Raw genomic sequence first — 16288 nt, forward strand, 5'->3', positions numbered from 1 at the left:
ATCTATACATTTAGTACAATCTGTTGCAACAAAATGGAATTAATTTTTATTTTCATTCAATTTGCTTATATTTTAAAATGGTTCTAAAGTTTGTAATGATCCTCAGTATCAGAAAGTATCAGCAATAAATGTTGAGTTCATAAGATGTGTTTTCCATATAGTCAGAAATGATTGGTATTCCACCCTGCAAGAGTGAAATTGGACTTGGTGTAATTCACATATGGCTGTACATACTGCATTCTCCCAAAGAGCTGCACACCCTGAATGTAGTATCAACTGAAAGGGGGACAGGTAATAATTTATCATTGAAGGGTAGGGACGGGAGGGGGGAAATCCGAAGGACAAGCTGGTATGTCTGATCAGAGAAACTGGGCAGCAGATTATAGTGTGTCAAAATAGCTATATTATATTCAATGACCCAACCATCAAAACCTATAATGAACACACTCTTTCCCATTTCAAGTGGTATTGTTTTTAGGTCAGTTTATTTCTACCCTTGATTATTTCAGCTATAACATGGAGTTCTATCAGATTTACATGCTATGCAGCCCAACTAATGCATGTCAATGTTTCTGCTCTCGACAAACCTCCTTCCACAATTTTGCATTTCATCCCAGCAGCATTTTGTTTATTCACACCTCTATCTGTTGTTTCATTATTTATCTTAATTTATCCATGTCGTAGAAAATTCTACATTCTCACTACTCTCTTGATGAGCAAGTTTGTTCTTAATTCCTTACAGAAGTAGAACTAAGAATGCTGGTGCATTGAAATAGTCAGTCGAAAGTTGTGGGTGAGGATTTCATTATCAATTCAACGGAAGCAGAAGCAAAATCATTTTGCAGTGATAAAATAGGGAGTCTTGGTGTTGATGTAAACATATGGTTGAAAGTTCATCCCCAGTTAAGGTTACTAACGGTCAGACTCAATTTCAGGTCCTACCGGGGAATGAGATGGATTTGATGGTCTGGAATGCATCCTCAATTGAGATCTAAATGTCAGCCTCGTTCGCTGTTATGGAACAAATAGTTGAACTGCCACTCCCCAATCTTCAGAGAGGGGAGGAGGCAAAGAAAGAAGCAGTGACAGCAAAAATTTCAATCACCTTAGGAGGAAATTCCTCAGTCTGCAAGTTAAAGAATGAGAATAAACTACACTCCTTTCCATCGGTAGACACAAAATGCTGGAGTAACTCAGCGGGGCAGGCAGCATCTCTGGAGAAAAGGAATGGGTGACGTTTCGGGTCAAGACCCTTCTTCAGTGATCTTTCCACCTTTCCACCTCCTTTTAGACTTCTTTCCACCTCTACACACCAGCTCTAAAATCTTTTGTGAGATTGAGACAAAGTCATAACTAACTATTGGGAAACCAAAAGTTATCAGGAATTGCTGTACTTTAAGATAAACTCTTGTTGATTTCTAGTTTTAAAAAACAGTCAAAGTGGAAAAGAGATTGTACTCGTGTTTGCGTTTATAGTTTGGAACATATTAAGCTGTTGTCATAAGCATGCCTTGGATCCTGGAGTAGGGTACATTGAAAAGCAAGGTATACCTGGTCCTCATTAGCCTCTTGGCAATGGAATACTAAAGGCTGGATATTTGAGCTGGTTGTTCTGTACCCAGGTAGATTCATTTGATTTTATGAGCGAAGACATGGTGACTTTCACAACTTTATATTGTTTAGAACTTCATTGGAGTTTTTACTTTTTATTTTCAGATTATGGCGTCAACCACAGAGGATTTGGATGCAGAAAACCAATTTTCTCCAGAACCTGAAACCAGCAAAATTCAGCATGGAGTGCGAGCCGATGTATCGCCTGATGCAAAGTGTCCCATCTGTCTGGACAGATTTGACAACATGTCTTACATCGATCGGTGCTTCCACAAATTTTGCTTTCGGTGCATTCAGGAATGGTCCCGCAACAAAGCAGAATGCCCTCTGTGTAAACAGCCTTTCAGCTCCATTTTCCACAGTGTACGAACTGAAAATGATTTCCAAGAGTATGTCCTGAAGGCAACAGAGAATGGCTCCTTTGGCAGTCCAGGCGGCCAGCGATTTCGGTATCGCACAACACTAACTCGAGATCGCCGCATGGCCCACCAGCCACGGAGCTCCCCAGTTATTTCCCAGTTGCCTGACAATGGAGTGGTGTTTGAGGGTCTGGGGCGACAGCCCCGGGCACAACAGGGCCGCAGCTTGCGCCGCATGATGACTCGGCTGAGCGCCCGCAGGAGGGCACAGTCCCAAGGTGCATCCACTCGCCAAATCCAAGAACAGGAAATGGTCAGCTTCAGGCGAGAATTGTACCGGTCAGGCGTGAGGGTCAGGAATGTACAAGATGGCGGTCGTTACCGTGATGTCTCTGCTGAGTTCTTCCGCCGCAACACTGCGTGCCTCCATCGCCTGATACCATGGCTAAAGCGGGAGCTCTGCGTCTTGTTCGGCTCCCATGGTTCTATTGTCAACATTGTCCAACACATCATCATGTCCAATATTATCCGGTATGACATGGAAGGGGAGGCATTCCAAGAGGAGTTGAGACCCTTCCTGCTTAGTCGCACCAACCACTTTTTGCATGAGTTTATCAGTTTCGCGAGGGCTCCATTTAACATGGAATCGTATGACCAGCGAGCCAACTATGACTGTCCAGCGCCATCCTACGAGGACGAAAGTGACTCCGATTTGTCTGTCATTGCAATCTCACCTGACGTTGCTAATCCTCGGCAGGGAGACAGACCAACTCCTAACCCCTCAGAGCTGGCACTTAGCCTAAGTCAGGCAACATGGGATGATGAAACGCCTGGCCCTTCCTACTCAGTCACGGAGACCTTGGAGGCAGGAAATTCCTCACCTGATGAAGCCTCTGTTGTTTCTGAAGAGGTTTCATCGCAACTTGAATCATCATTGCCAGTGGTGCCAATAAAGGCTGATCCTGCAACAAAGGAGGACAACTCAATCCGATCGGTAGATGATTGCTTAATCGTGGGTTATGTGAAACCTTTAGCTGAGAGGACTCCTGAGTTGATTGAACTGAGTTCAGACTCCGAGGTTTCCACACATGTCGCGAACACAGAGGTTGTTGGGCAGCCCATGCATACACGTTTCCACAGCATCAGTGCTAGTAGTTACTGCTTGTCAACCAGGTCATCCTCAACCAGATCCACTGTCTCCAGGGATCGGTGGAAAAGGAAGAAATCAAAACGGAAGAAGAGGAAGAAATCAAAGAGAGAGAAGCATCGAAAAAAAAGTTCCCATTCTGGAGGCAGCACCTCGTCTTCGGGTAGACACAAGGCAAGGGAATTAAACAGGGTTAGAAGTCGTTCCAAGGATCGATCCAGGTACCGATCGCAAAGCAGAGACAAACATGATCTTCAGAGGCACCAGCGATCAGGCATCGCAGATAGAACTATGGTGTCTTACTCGTACAATAGAAATGAGCATCGAGCCAAGGACTGGAGCCAAAGGACCAGGAGAGACCATTATTCTTTGGGAGGTAGAGCGAGGTCAGCCAGCCGAGAAACCTGTGGCTATCAAACACATAACAGAAAGAGGTCACGGAACCGAGAGAGGGCGTCATGTACAAGAAGTCGAACAGGGTCCCAGAACAGTGACAACGTGGTTCACAGGCGCCGACCTAGATCACGCTCTTGGAGCAGAGGCTATGCTTTAGTGAGAGACAGGAGAAGGACCAGAAGCAGGGAGAGGACATACAGTTATATGAGGGAATACCAGGAAAGAGACAGGGGGTTCTCATATCAGTGGGAAAGATACAGTTACCATAGTAGAGCACACAATGGTCATGATTCATTAGTCAGAACCAGAACTCACCATAGGAGAACATCACCTTGTTCTGATTATAGAATACGGTCTAGTTCTGAAAGTACAAGTTTAAGAAGCCCGTGTAGTCACAGGGAAGACGTTTATTATCAGTACAGAAATTATCATTCAAGAAGTCCATCGAGTACCAGATCTAGAACTACATCTGGGCGCACTGATAAGTTGAGGCAAGAGAAACCTGGGGGCAAAAGAAAGTATAAAACTCATTATTTGGAAAGTTCATCCAGCAAAGAAGACAAAAGTGCAAATTTACAGATTGCATCAGAGATTCACACTTTGCCCAGGAGGGAGGGAAGCTCTCCCAGGCCTCATTCACAATGCAGCAGTTACTCGAAGAGTGGTTCTGTGGTGGCTGAGAGCACGATAGGCAGTGAGCCCAAGTCGAAAAGGCACAGAGAGAAGCGGAGGAGTTCCAGTGTAGAAATAGTGTATGAAGGAAAGGCAACAGAGGCAAGCCGGCATCACAAGCGAAAGAAGAAACACAAGAAGCAGAGGAAGGAGAAAAGCAGCGAAAGGACAGATTGCTCAAATCAGTCACCAATTGTCATAACTATTGAAAGCGATACCGATGAGGTGACTGTTGCAAGCATGGATAGTGATAACAGCACTGTAAGCAAAAAAGCTAACCATCTTAAGAATAGCAGTTTTGATCTTGTTGAACAACACATCATGCAGACTCAGGCTGCCCAGGATCTCTCCAGTGCAACAGCCAATACTTTATTCAGGAACACCAGCACAGAGTCGTTAGATGTGTGTGGGCTGCCCACTGATTCGGATCTTTCTCCTCCAAATCCAAACGGACAGACTTGTGTTAAACCAGAAGGTGGAAATCCAGTGACCAATGCAGGCGATCATCGGGATCATCGGGATCATCGGGAAGAGCAAAGCAGCAGACAACATTGTCCTTCACCAAGGCCAACTCTTCCCAAAAGCACTTCAGACAGGCCATCTTTGATACTGAAAATCCCAAAGAGGTTCTTTAATGGCACCAACCTATTTAATAATTCAATGAAAAATGCATAGAAATAGTTTCCTGAGAGAACTGATTTGAATTTGGTAATCGCTCCTCCCACCAACCCTTTCCAACCCCACTTCCACTCCAGGGAATTTTATTACATTTGTACTGTAATATCAAGAGGATTTCTAAGTGTGGTCATCAAGCTAGCATCAGATGTACAGATTTGTTTAAAAAAAAAATAAACAAAGAATTCCTGTGACATGACTGCTAATACTGTGCTGATCAGTTTTGCATGAGGATTATGCTTTACTGTGACCAGGAAGGTGAATGGTGTCTCTGTACATTGGAATTTTTTTATCTATTGTATATTAAGGTTGGACTGTCGCAGTCTGGCAAGAAGTTGCGTGGATTTATTTATTTATGTGTTATCTTTTTCATCTTGATTTTATCATTGCCAAAAGTATATAACACAAGCTGGTCCTTTAATTGCTCCAAACTCTCAGTCATCAAGCATATGCTGGCAGGAGGATTCGGAGAGATTAATGGCACTTGCACTTTTGTAAATAATCATTCTTGAATGTTCTAAGATAGTTGCCAACTGTGTAGAATAATCAAATTGGCTGTTGGCGCAATAAAGTTTTTAAAAATCATTTTACAAGAATAGTTTTGATAAATGTTCTGAAATTTATGCAAGTCACCATGAGAGATGCTTTGAAGAGATGTGGAACCCCTGCAACCTCCATTGACGACAGTAACTATTGGATCATGAGCCAGTTCTGAAGGCCCAGTGTCAATCAGGCTTTCCCAGTAATAACAAATCAACATGATAACAATTCAGTGCCCAGACAGGCTGGTTTCTGGTGGCAGCATAGAAGGAGGCCATTTGGCCTGTCAGGTCTGTATCCATTCTATCCATCCAGTCACATTCCTCTCCTATTTTCCAGTAGCTAGCAAATTCTTTTAGATAATTATCCAGGTCCCTTTTGAATTCTGCGGTTGAACCTGCTTTCATTAACTTCCTGACAGTGCATTCCAGATCCCAACGGATTGCAGTGCATAAAAGAAGTAATCTTCATGTTGCATTATGTTATTTTGCAAATCAACTGTGTGTCTGTGTGTTCAGTATCCTATGGTGATGGTGATGGTGATGATGTGCCAATGGGAACAGTTCCTCTCTATCTACTCTTTCTCTACTGCTCATGATTTAAACTCCTTTCCAAGACTTCAGCTTCCTTTTTTCCAAGGAGAGCATCCCCTGACTTTCCAAGCAATCTGCATAATTAAAATTCCCCATTCAAGGAACAATTTTTGTCTTCACCTACTCCAAAGCCTTCAGATTTTCTAAAGTGTGGTGCCCAGAACTGGGCATGGAACTAGTATTTTCATTAGCTTCCCAACTAGGCGTAGACTTCTGTCATCTTTCTTAAAAATTCCAGCAGTCCACAAAAGATTATTGTGATGGTAGTACGTAGATTTTGAATTAAAGAATAGAATGATTTATGTGTGAGATACCTGTAATTTTTAAGACGCGTCTTGTAATGTCTTGAAGATTGCAGGAGAAACGGCTTCTTAGGCAAACCTGCTAGGAACTTGGTTAAACATAATCAATGATGAATGTGGTATAAATTTACTTATAATTGCATTTATGAACTGTATTGTAACAGTGACTTCACTGCAAAGGTACTCTCAAGCAGTTCCCAAGGTTATGAATGGTACTATAAAAATGCATGTTTTGCTTTGCCTTCTGTTTAATTCCATTGTAAACTAATCATGATGGGTTATTTATAATAGAAGTGTAAAACTTTAAATTACTATTAACATAATATTGAAGGATTCAAAATCACAAGACTGCAGATGCTTGAAATCTGTTTTTTTTTAAACAAGCTGGAACTATTCAGTAAGTCAGTGCAGAGAGAAACCTCTCCGATCTCATCAGAAATAAGAAAAGTGTTCTGTTACAGATAAGAAGTAATGGAGACAACAGTGTCAATGCCTAGGTAAACACAGCGGGACAGGCAGCATCTCTGGAGAGATGGAATGGGTGACATTTCGGGTCGAGACCTTTCAGACTTTCTTAACCCAGTGTCAATGCCTATATAGGGAGGAGAGCAAGCTAAATTTAATGACGGAAATGGTGGAAGTGCTGGTGAATAGAGAGTGGTAAAGACTTATCAATCACAGCTTGTGTGTTTAGAAGGAGTCATTTAATGTGTAAGAAGGGACACATAAATGTCAATACGATAAATACTCAGCAGTTCACGCACCATCTTTGGTGATAGAAGAATCATCTTGCCCTTCATTAGAAGCAGCTATTTCTTACACAAATGCAGAAAGGCTAATTATCTGCAATCATTTAATTCAATGTTAATATCTTAGCCGGGATGTAAGCACCTTGCCAGAAGATGTTCCTTGAGCTTTGTTCGAACAGTATAAAAGGCCAAAGGCACTGAGCTCTGAGTGTGTGTCAGATCGAGATTTAGTAAGGTAACTTAAAACTTGGGATCATTTTTGTAAACTGAATGGAGATGTTTTGCAAAACAGTCACACCATCTCTCTTTGATTTCTCCAGTGTAAAGGTGAGCATCAAATGCACCAAGTAGGAGTGAACTTTGCTTTTCCTGAAAGGGATGTTTGGGTTTTTGGGATGGTAAGAAGTAAAAGGGCAGCAGTTGTATCCCCTGTGGTTTCTTAGGAATTTTCTATGAAAATGAGAATGGGTGTTGGAGATGCAAGAGTAGAAGCGGAAAAAAGAGAGAACAATACTGAAAAGGGAAAGATGTTTCTGGTAGTGTCATTGCACTGAAGGTGATGGCAATTATGGAGGGTGATCCATTGAATATGGACCCTGGTGAAGTAGAAGGAGAGGACAAGGAGAATCCTATCCTTGCCCCAGGTGGTTGGAAAACTGATAAATGCAGAAGTTTGGGAAATGGAACAGCTTCACGTGAGGCCTTTCAACTATGCTGGAGGAAAAGGAATGCTATCCAGGAAGCAGTGATGTGGAAAATGTCAGTACACATACAACTGAGCCGGAGGAGGAATTGGGAGATTGGAATGGAATCCTTAAAGGAATCAGGATGGGAGGAGGTGTAGTTACCTTTATCCTGAGATGGAGGTATAGGTTAATGAGGGGAAGGATCAAAGTTAATTCTTTCGAGGTGAAGGAGGTTGAGAATGGAAATGGCATGAGCCATTTTTCTTTTGGGTCGTTTTGCCGGCACTGTTGGAGAAAGGTTTGGCAGAATAATGATGATTCAGAAGAGAGAAAATCAAATGATTGAGAAATAGTGAACAGAGGAAACCAATTTCTAAATAAATTGGTCTGGGCTTTGTTTTATGGTGTATATGTGTAGGAATAAGGAGAGGTGACAGTAGTAAAATTTCAGGGAAATTACAGAGTGCAAAGGGCATGGACGAGAGAGCCTTAGAAGGACAATGGGGAACTCAAATTATCCTGACTTGGACAGAGGTAATTATAAGGGGCAAAATCACCATCAGGGGAGTGGGATTGTAGGCAATTCAAGAGGCTTCAGGAGAAGTTTCAATCAGTTGTTGACATTGTTGGGCATGGTTCTGGTGAATGAAGTGAGATCAATGTTGCAAATATCAGTGAAATTACTTCCCTGATGGAGATTGATCCACTGAACATGGAGTGAAACACGAGGATGAGTAGAACCCTGTCCTTGCTCCAGGTGGAAGGAAAAGGGCTGAAGGCAGAAGTTTGGGAAATGGATCAGATGCATCTGAGAGACCTTTCAACTATGCTATTCCAGCATATGGAAGCAGCATAGTGGCATAATGTAAAGTTATGGGGAAATAATATGGACCACTCTCACCCCAATTGGAGGAGGACAATTTCAAAAGTCAGGAGTGTTTTATTGTCATATGTCCCGAAACAGAACAATGAAATTCTTACTTGCAGCAGCACAACAGATGTATAAACATATTACTCTGTAAAACCCATAATAAACAACAAAACAATGTTCAGTATATATTTAAAAAACAGATAAATAAATAGGCCATAGTAGTTGCAAAGTCAAAAATAATGTCCCAAGTCTACATAATTCGGAGCCTATTTGGAAGTTGTGTTTAATGGGCTGATGGTTGTAAGGAAGAAGTTGCTCCTGAACCTGGATGTTGCATTTTTCTGCACCACCTTCCAATGGCAGGAGTGAAATGAGAGTGTGGCCAGGGTGGTGTGGGGTCCCCAAAGATGCTGGCTGCCATTTCGATGCAGCGACTTTTGTAAATCCCTTTGATGATAAGTCAGTACCCGTGATGGACTGTTCATTCCTGAACGTTCGAGTTGCCAAACCAGACTGATGCAACCAGTCAATATGCTCTCTACACCTGTAGATGTTCAAGAGAGTATTCGTTGACATACCGAATCTCAATCTTCTAAGAAAGTTTTCAATGTAATGAAAACAGGTCTGGCCTGGAAATGAAGATCAGCAGGTCAAACTACTTTAAAAGGCATTTGAGGAGCTTTTGCAGCTGCAATCTAGGGATATCCCTAGGGATATCCCTAGGAAGGAGGAAGATAAGGAAATTAAAGCTTAGCATTCTTGGATGATCACAAGATAGAGAGCAGGAGTGGCCAAATGTCATGCTGATAATACAAGTGAGATCCAGATTGATTTACAAAAGTGTTAAGGTTACTAAAGAGGAAATGTTGGTGAAGAAGGTTTGAGAAAGGAAACTGGCAACAACATAAAATGTAATCAAAAAAATTATCTGGCTATTTAAACAACAAAGGGATAGTAAAAAGAGACGAGAGCTTGTTTAGCGGCCAACTCAATCGGGCCGGGAAGCTGGAAATTATGATAAAATGCTCCTGGAGAAGAGAAGGGTTTACTTTGGGGAGTTTGAAGCTAGTTCAATAGAAGAAATATAAACATAGTAAAATAAATGAAATTCTCAGACTGCTTCACTTCCTTTTCAAATGATGTACTTTATCCAAAATGATTACTATTCAATGCTTTTCTAACAAAGATAAAGATGATAGTATAGATGTACCAAGGTGAAAAGTATGCCAGTCGTATGAAGAATGTTTTGTGGTTGACACTTGGTATTTATTATGAAAATGGCATTAAGTTCAAAGATATTGAGCAAACTGCAGACAATTAAAATGTCATCCAACGCATCAAAGTCCATCTGTTGCAGCATGATTAGCTGTAAACAGTAACGTTTCATATTTAACTGTGATCACTGATCTCTCATGCAAGTTATAGAAGAGGTTATTGTCAAATAATGCTACTTGTCACTGATATGAATGGCATATCAGTCCTTCTCATGATCATTTCATTGCCAACAACTGGTAATGATGTCCAGTGGTGATTCCTGCTCTTGTGAAGCGGCAGGCTAATAGTGAGTTTGGCCAGGGGATAAGGTTGCAGTATTCGAGCCTCAATTCACTTGCCCTCTGTGTGCTAGATTTAGCTCAATGTCACTATGCGTTGCCTCTCGCCTATAAGATTTGAACCCAGCTACATGGTATTGAAAATGTAATCCTGGTTCACACTTCAGTGCAATTTCATAGGTGAACCTCCTGTCTGCGATGTTGGGATTCGTGAGGGTAAGGGTGTGGCGTCATTAGAGGAAGTGGAGTATTTGGATAAAGATGGAGTTTCATGCACTCCAAATAAGAATTGTTTCAGCATCAAAACCACCAGCCATCAACACTAATGATTGGATGTATTTCCATTCTCAAAACACCCAAGTAACTACCAGAATGATATATTCATTGCTGCTGTATTACTGAGGGTTTGAAGGTTTACTCTATCTGTGGCTCTGTTTGCACTCTGCTCATTTCTTTTGAAAAATAATTTGATTCATTGGAATTTCATAATGTTCAATACTACATGAAAAAGGAAAAATATATATATTGAATTACCGGTTGATACCTTATCCTAACTCTATTCTGTAAATTTGCTTGTGTACCGGCTTCAAGGGAGATAATAGGCATCAGTGTAATTAGAACATTTTGCTTTGTTCTCATGGCATCTTTCAATTGCTTTTTTTTCCAAATGTTTTGATAAATAAGCTTAAAGTCATACAGAGTGAAAACAAGCCCCGTTGGCCCTACTGGTCCATTTCAATAAAAATGCCCCTTCTGTGCTGGTCTCACCTGCCTGTGTTTGGCCCAGATCCCTCAAAACCTTTCCTATCCATGTAACTGTACAAATGTCTTTTAAGTATCGTTATAGTACCTGCCTCGGCAACGTCCCAATGTTGGGGGAGTCCAGAACCAGGCACCACAGTTTAAGAATAAGGGGTAGGCCATTGTAAAAGGAGATGAGGAAAAACTTTTTCAGTCAGAGAGTTGTAAATCTGTGGAATTCTCTGCCTCAGAAGGCAGTGGAGGCCAATTCTCTGAATGCATTCAAGAGAGAGCATGATAGAGCTCTTAAGGATAGCAGAGTAAGGGGGTATGAGGAGACGGCAGGAACGGAGTACTGATTGAGAATGATCAGCCATTACCACATTGAATGTTGGTGCTGGCTCGAAGGGCTGAATGGCCTACTCCTGCACCTATGAGGATTCAAGCCTTTTTCATCGGTTGTTGCGACAATAATCGACCAGACCACTGGGTTATCAAAAACGTACGTTTTATTTGAGCAAGAGTCTACATCAGTTACCCGGACGCAGACCAGGTAACACCGCAAAGAGTCACTTCTCTCTTCTTCAGGCATTACCTTATATACCTTTATTTAAACAAAGCTTTCCTTCCCCCTTTTGATCCAATTACATTTTTTTCACCTAGTCCTTTACATCAGTCATCCATTAGCATGATGTCATTGGTCCTCTTCAAATATGGGGTTGTTTTTCACCCTTTGAGGTTGGTTATCAGCAAAATTGCTTAAAGTGGATCACCTCCAATTATGAAGTTGTTTGTTTTCCATTCTTTGCTAAAATCAGTTATCTGCGGTTAGTCATTCTGCATGTCTGCAAGTTGTACAAGGGCAGTGGTTCTGCTATTTGTGTTAGTAGGCTTTTTGCACATGCAAGCTCAAATCTTAAGGTTAGATATTTAATAGAATTAGTGGCATTGGCTGTCTCACATTTAATAGAATTAGTGGCATTGGCTATCTCAATCTTTCCATAGCAGGATTTAACACAACTCCTCACCTATTGTCTATCCTCTGGCAGCTCATTCCATTTAGCCTCAGTGTGAAAAAGTTGTCCCTCACGTTCCCATTATATCTTTCTCTTCTTACTTTAAATTTGTGTCCTCGGGTTCTTGATTCCCCTACTCTGTGAAAAAGACTCTGCATTTACCTTCTCTATCCCCCTCATGATTGTACACACCTCTGTAAGATCACCCCTCTGTATCCTGTGCTCCAAGGAACAAAGTCCTAGCCAGCTGAACCTGGTTTAGGCCCTTGAGTCCTGGCAACATCTTTGTAAATTTTCTCTGCACTCTTTCCAGCTTAATGACATTCTTCCTATAGCAGGGTGACCAAAACTGAGCAAAATACTCTAAATGAAGCTTTGCCAATGCCTTGTGCGGCTGTAACACAACAATTGTTAATGATATGCCGAACAGTCATTATTGCTCAATTATGCATTTTTACAAAAAACACGGCTGTTAAACTCGTTTTGTTGTATTTCACCCCAAATCCTTGCTCCCCATTTCCCAGCATATGTATTTAAATAATGAATACTACTAAATCAATTAAGAAACTAATAAGAATGACTTTCTGAACAAAAAGACAGGAGAACATTGATCTACCCTATTCTCCACCTTGACCTAATTAAAGCCTTATTTATTACATTTGAATGTCCTTCAATCAGAAGAAACAGTACAACCAGCATGACTGTAATGGACGATGAAACACAAAATACACCTCTAACTATTATCTTGTTGCAGGTTGAAAACATGGTCTCACTTTCATTTAAGTGCCTTTAAATTGAGAATTGATTTTTTTTAAAACTAGATGCTGGAAACAAGAAATAAAACAAGAGAATGCTAGAAATACCCAGCAGGCCAGGCAGTATCTGTGGAAAGAGAAACACAAAACATGTTGGGTCGGAGACTCAACTGAACTCAGTCATCAAATTTTCTGGTTTTAGATGTGATTGAGGACCACCTTGTTTTTGGTAATTAAAATTGATATTCAACAAAATGCAGAATGTTAACAGTAGGTCTAAATGAGACTTCCTAAAATAGAATATGATTTGGGGCATAATTTCAGAATGTTTCATATCCGTCGATCTAGTGTGAGGGAGGAACTGAAGGAAATTCACAATAGTCAGGAAATGGTGTTAGGTAAACTGTTGGGACTGGAGGCAGATAAATCCCCAGGGCCTGATGGTCTCCATCCCAGAGTAGTCAAGGAGGTGGCCCTAGAAATCGTGGATGCATTGGTGTAGGAAAATAACTGCAGATGCTGGTACAAATCGAAGGTATCACAAAATGCTGGAGTAACTCAACAGGTCAGGCAGCATCTAGGAGAGCAGCATCTAGGGTGATGTTTCGGGTCGAGACCCTTCTTCAGACTGATGGGTCACAAAATGCTGGAGTAACTCAGCAGGTGATGTGAAGTCTGAAGAAGGGTCTCAACCCGAAACGTCACCCATTCCTTCTCTCTTAGATGCTGCCTGACCTGCTGAGTTACTCCAGCATTTTGTGATACCGTGGATGCATTGGTGATCATTTTCCAAATGTTCTATAGCCTGGATCAGTTCCTGTGCATGAGGGTAGCAACAAAAAAAAAGAGGAAGAGAAAAAATCGAATTATAGACCAGTTAGCCTGACATCGGTAGTGGGGAAGATGCTTGAGTCAATTATGAAAGATGTAATAGCAGCACATTTGTAAGGCAGTAACAGGATCAGTCAGTCAGCATGGATTCATGAAGGGGAAATCATGCTTGGCTAATCTGGGATTTTTTGAGGATGTTACAAGTAGAATGGATAAAGAAGAGAGAATGGATGTGGTGTATCTGGACTTTAAAAAAGCCTTTGACAAGGTCCCACACAAGAGATTAGTGTGCAAAATTAGAGCACATGGTATTGGGGGCAGGGTATTGACATGGATAGAGAACTGGTTGGCAGACGGGAAGCAAAGAGTAGGAATTAACGGGTGCTTTTCAGAATGGCAGGCAGTGACTAGTGGGGTGCCCGCAAGGCTCAGTGCGGGGACCCCAGTTATTTACATTATATATTAACGATTTAAATGAAGGAATTAAATGTAACATCTAGAAATTTGCAGATGACACAAAGCTGGGTGGAAATGTGAGCTGCGAGGAGGATGCTATGAGGCTGCAGGGTGACTTGGATAGGTTGGGTGAGTGGGCAGATGCATGGCAGATGCAGTATCATGTGGATAAATGTGAGGTTATCCACTTTGGTGGCAAAAACAAGAAAGAAGATTATTATCTAAATGGTGTCAGATTAGGAAAAGGGGAGGCCTGGGTGTCCTTTTCACCAGTCACTGAAAGTAAGCATGCACGTACAGCAGGCAGTGAAGAAAGCAAATGGCATATTGGCCTTCATAGCAAGAGGATTCATATCGTGCCGCTTCATATCGTAGCAAGGAGGTCCTATTGCAGTTGTACAGGGCCCTGGTGAGAACGCACCTGGAGTATTGTGTGCAGTTTTGGTCTCCTAATTTGAGGAAGCACATTCTTGCTATTGAGGGAGTGCAGTGTAGAGTCACAAAGTTAATTCCCAGGATGACGGGACTGACATATGATGAAAGAATGAATCAACTGGGCTTATATTCACTGGAATTTAGGATGAGAGGGGATCTTTTAGAAACATAAAATTCTTTAGGGAATGGACAGGCTAGATGCAGGAAAAATGTTCCCGATGTTAGGGGAGTCCAGAACCAGGGGTCACAGTTTAAGAATAAGTGGTAGGCCATTTAGGACTGAGATGAGGAAAAGCTTTTTCACCCAGCGAGTTGTGAATCTGTGGAACTCTGCCATGGAAGGCAGTGGAGGCCAATTCACTGGATGTATTCAAGAGAGAGTTGGATATAGCTCTTAGGGCTAACAGAACCAAGGGATAAGGGGAGAAAGGAACAGGGTAATGATTTTGGATGATCAGCCATGATCATATTGAATGGTGGTGCTGGCTCAAAGGGCCGAATGGCCTACTCCTGCACCTATTTTCTATGTTTCTATTTTGAAAAACTAATTTTTGCCTAAGGCTAGTTAGGGAAAATTGAAGATGCACAAAATGCATATTATTTTAAATAATCCCTGCAAATTTCTGTCAAAATTCTCGCATGAATTATGATAAATCATGGTGGTCCATTTAACCTTTACTGTTATCATAGATCTTATGGTTTTTTTTTAAACTACTGAAGGAACTCAGCGGGTCAAGTAGCATTTGTGGAGGCAAAGGAATGATCAATATATTTGGGTCAAATATTAGCACTGCAACACTGTCCCCTGCTCACTTATTTCCTCCCATTGCCTGCCAGCCCCTTCGCTTTTCCCTCGCACCTCTTTACACTGGCTATCTCCCCGCTACACTCTTAATCCTGAGGCCGGGTCTCAGCCTGAAACATTAATCATCCTGCAGAAGCCGCTTGACCCTGCTAAATTCCTCCAGCAGTTTGTTTGTTTTTTCTCCATATTAAGCATCTGCAGTCTCTTGTGTCTCTATTTTATGGTACGTAATTAGCCAAAATAGATGAACTCTACAGTCATAGGAATATAGAAGTTGCAAATAATCCTTCAGTTCACTCCATATCTCACTGAATCATGTCTGGTTCTGGTTGTACCCTTTTAGGAAAGATGTGCAGAAGGTGCTTGAATTGTTCCAGTGACGACAGATTTCTGCTACAAGCCATGCTGGAGAAACCCGAATTGTTCCGCTCAGGGAAAGGAATAAGAGGAAACCTCATGAAGTTGTACTAGATCTCAACCTGTTTTATTTGAGGTTAAAAAAAGTGAAATTGTTTAAGGTTGAGGTTTTTTTTCCAAAGAGCTGGAAGCACAAATTTAAAGTTTTGAGCAAAGGGGACGTGAGGAAAATAATTTGAATGAAAATAGGCAAAAAATCACTGCCTGTAAAGGTAGAGAAAACAATCAGGGTGTTCAAAAGGTCATTGGATTAGCATGAGAAAAAAGATAATTTGCAGGTCTTTATTAAGGGGGAAAAAAAGCAGATTCCTCCAGATAGTCTTATAATTTTCACGCATAGACTCCAGCCTGGCTGAATAGCAGCCTCCTGCTTCATAACAATATTTTGATTCCAAGGTGGGTCATCCCCCTCACACTAACAGCTGATGGTGGGAGCAAATGTCTTACCATTGTCTGTTGCAATTGGCCACCATTGAGGAAGAGGGTGTGATGGAGTCGCCACCTCTTATTTGCTGTTCAGTTGCCCAATGGTCGAGCATATTTAATTGTCAAATGTACCCATAATGGAACATTGAAATTCTTACTTGCGGCAGCATAACAGGCCTGTAAACACAATGCGCATTGATAACATGTGATAAACAAAGAAAATACAATAAATTAATAACCGCAATACTAGTG

General features: G+C 41.5%; 1 protein-coding gene across 2 annotated transcripts in view; it reads left to right on the top strand.

Annotated features, from left to right (window-relative positions):
• Positions 1–16288, top strand: part of LOC144590621 (antiviral innate immune response receptor RIG-I-like) — a 59921-nt gene that overhangs the window by 3980 nt on the left and 39653 nt on the right. Inside the window, exon 2 of one of the 2 annotated variants that reach the window (XM_078395118.1) lies at positions 1717–6620. The exons of the other annotated variant lie outside the window; for it this stretch is intronic. Coding sequence (XP_078251244.1) covers positions 1720–4860 — 3141 coding nt within the window. The 5' untranslated portion in view covers positions 1717–1719 and the 3' untranslated portion in view covers positions 4861–6620. Of the gene's footprint in view, positions 1–1716; positions 6621–16288 lie in introns of those variants that run through there. 2 annotated transcript variants of the gene reach the window in all.

The sequence above is a fragment of the Rhinoraja longicauda genome, chromosome 3, assembly GCF_053455715.1.
Source record: "Rhinoraja longicauda isolate Sanriku21f chromosome 3, sRhiLon1.1, whole genome shotgun sequence".
Taxonomy (NCBI): Eukaryota; Metazoa; Chordata; class Chondrichthyes; order Rajiformes; family Arhynchobatidae; genus Rhinoraja; species Rhinoraja longicauda.